This window comes from Rhinopithecus bieti, unplaced genomic scaffold, assembly GCF_001698545.2.
Source record: "Rhinopithecus bieti isolate Rb0 unplaced genomic scaffold, ASM169854v2 scaffold_39746, whole genome shotgun sequence".
NCBI lineage: Eukaryota > Metazoa > Chordata > Mammalia > Primates > Cercopithecidae > Rhinopithecus > Rhinopithecus bieti.
In genome coordinates, this window is record NW_016816960.1 from 481,894 (window position 1) to 483,535 (window position 1,642).

Genomic DNA, 1,642 nt, shown 5'->3' on the forward strand with positions numbered 1-1,642 from the left:
TTTTTTTTTGAGATGGAGTCTCTCTCTGTTGCCCAGGCTGGAGTGCAGTGGCACAATCTTGGCTCATTGCACCCTCCGCCCCTCCAGGTTTAAGCAATTCTCTGCCTGTCTCTGGAGTAGCTGGGATTACAGGTGCGTGCCACCACGCCCGCCTAATTTTTTGTAGTTTTAGTAGAGGTGGGGTTTCACCATCTTGGCCAGTCTGGTCTTGAACTGCTGACCTCATGATCCACCTGCCTTGGCCTCCCAAAGTGCTGGGACTACAGGTGTGAGCCACCGCGCCCAGCTAATTTTGTATTTTAGTAGAGACGGGGTTTCACCATGTTGGCCAGGCTGGTCTTGAACCCCTGACCTCAGGTGATTTGCCTGCCTCGGCCTCCCAAAGTGCTGGGATTATAGGTGTGAGCCACTGCACCTGGCCTGAATTAGCTTTAGTTCATTTTTTAAAATGTTTGTTTTGGTAAGTTTACATTTTCCTAGTTCATAATTTCTCTTATCACCATGTCAGCCAAGATCCAAAATCTCTTAGACATTACTTGGCACAACTTCTGCCTCGGAGCTCCTGAGCTTGTCTGGGCTGGTTTTGGGGAGCCCTAGAGCATAGACTGAGTCTTGCATGTCTCCCTGCAGAGCCTGGGCCTGGTGGACAGGAACAATGAACCGCTTACACACGCCATGTATAACCTGGCCTCTTTGCGTGAGCTGGGTGAGACCCAGCGCCGACCGTGCACCATCCAGGTGCCCGAGCCCATCCTCCGCAAGATAGAGACCTTCCTGAACCATGTAAGAGGCCCTGCATCCCTCATCACCCTTGCCCCCTGTAGTCTGCCTCCATCTCTCCAGACTGAAGGCCTCTACCTGCGACAGGCAGTAGTACCTCCCCATTCTCTTCACTGAGATTGGGGCCTGGGAGCCCCTGGCCTGAGCAGCCCAGTCTTGCCCACAAGGATCCCGGGGCAGTCACGGACTCAATTAATCCTGTGCCCAGTGGGTTGGGCCACAACATCTGACCCAGGCGGATCCTGCAGAGTGGCTGGTTATGTGGTAATGAGGAATTTCTTTTCATTGTTTTGCTTGCCTCCCTGCCCCCCAGTACCCTGTGGAGAGTTCATGGATTGCCCCAGAACTCCGGCTGCAGAGTGAAGACATCTTGCCCTTGGGCAAGGACTCAGGGCCTCTCAGTGACCCTATCACAGGCAAGCCCTATGTGCCCCTGTTGGAAGCAGAGGAGGTACGTCTCAGCCAGAGTCTGCTAGAACTGTGGCGGCGGCGAGGGCCAGTCTGGCAGGAGGCCCCCCAGCTACCTGTGGATCCACATCGGGATACCATCCTCAACGCCATTGAGCAGCACCCGGTGGTGGTCATCTCTGGGGACACAGGCTGTGGGAAGACCACACGCATCCCCAGCTGTTGCTGGAGCGCTATGTGACCGAGGGCCGTGGTGCCCGCTGCAATGTGATCATCACCCAACCTCGCCGCATCTCTGCTGTGTCTGTGGCACAGCGGGTCAGCCACGAACTGGGCCCCTCCCTGCGCCGGAACGTGGGCTTCCAGGTGCGGCTGGAAAGTAAGCCCCCAGCCCGAGGTGGGGCCCTGCTCTTCTGCTCTGGGGGTATCCTGCTGCGGCAGCTTGAGAGCAACA

At 56.4% G+C, this 1,642-nt stretch overlaps 2 protein-coding genes across 3 annotated transcripts in view; one reads left to right on the plus strand and one right to left on the minus strand.

The window, feature by feature from the left end:
• The window catches only part of DHX30 (DExH-box helicase 30), a 51,451-nt gene that overhangs the window by 12,342 nt on the left and 37,467 nt on the right, over positions 1-1,642 (minus strand). The gene's annotated exons all lie outside the window — the stretch shown is intronic.
• Positions 419-1,636, plus strand: LOC108517635 (putative ATP-dependent RNA helicase DHX30). Its single transcript, XM_017855679.1, has 2 exons — positions 419-783; positions 1,094-1,636. The coding sequence occupies exons 1-2, from the start codon at positions 676-678 to the stop codon at positions 1,427-1,429; spliced, it is 444 nt and encodes a 147-aa protein (XP_017711168.1). The 5' UTR covers positions 419-675; the 3' UTR covers positions 1,430-1,636.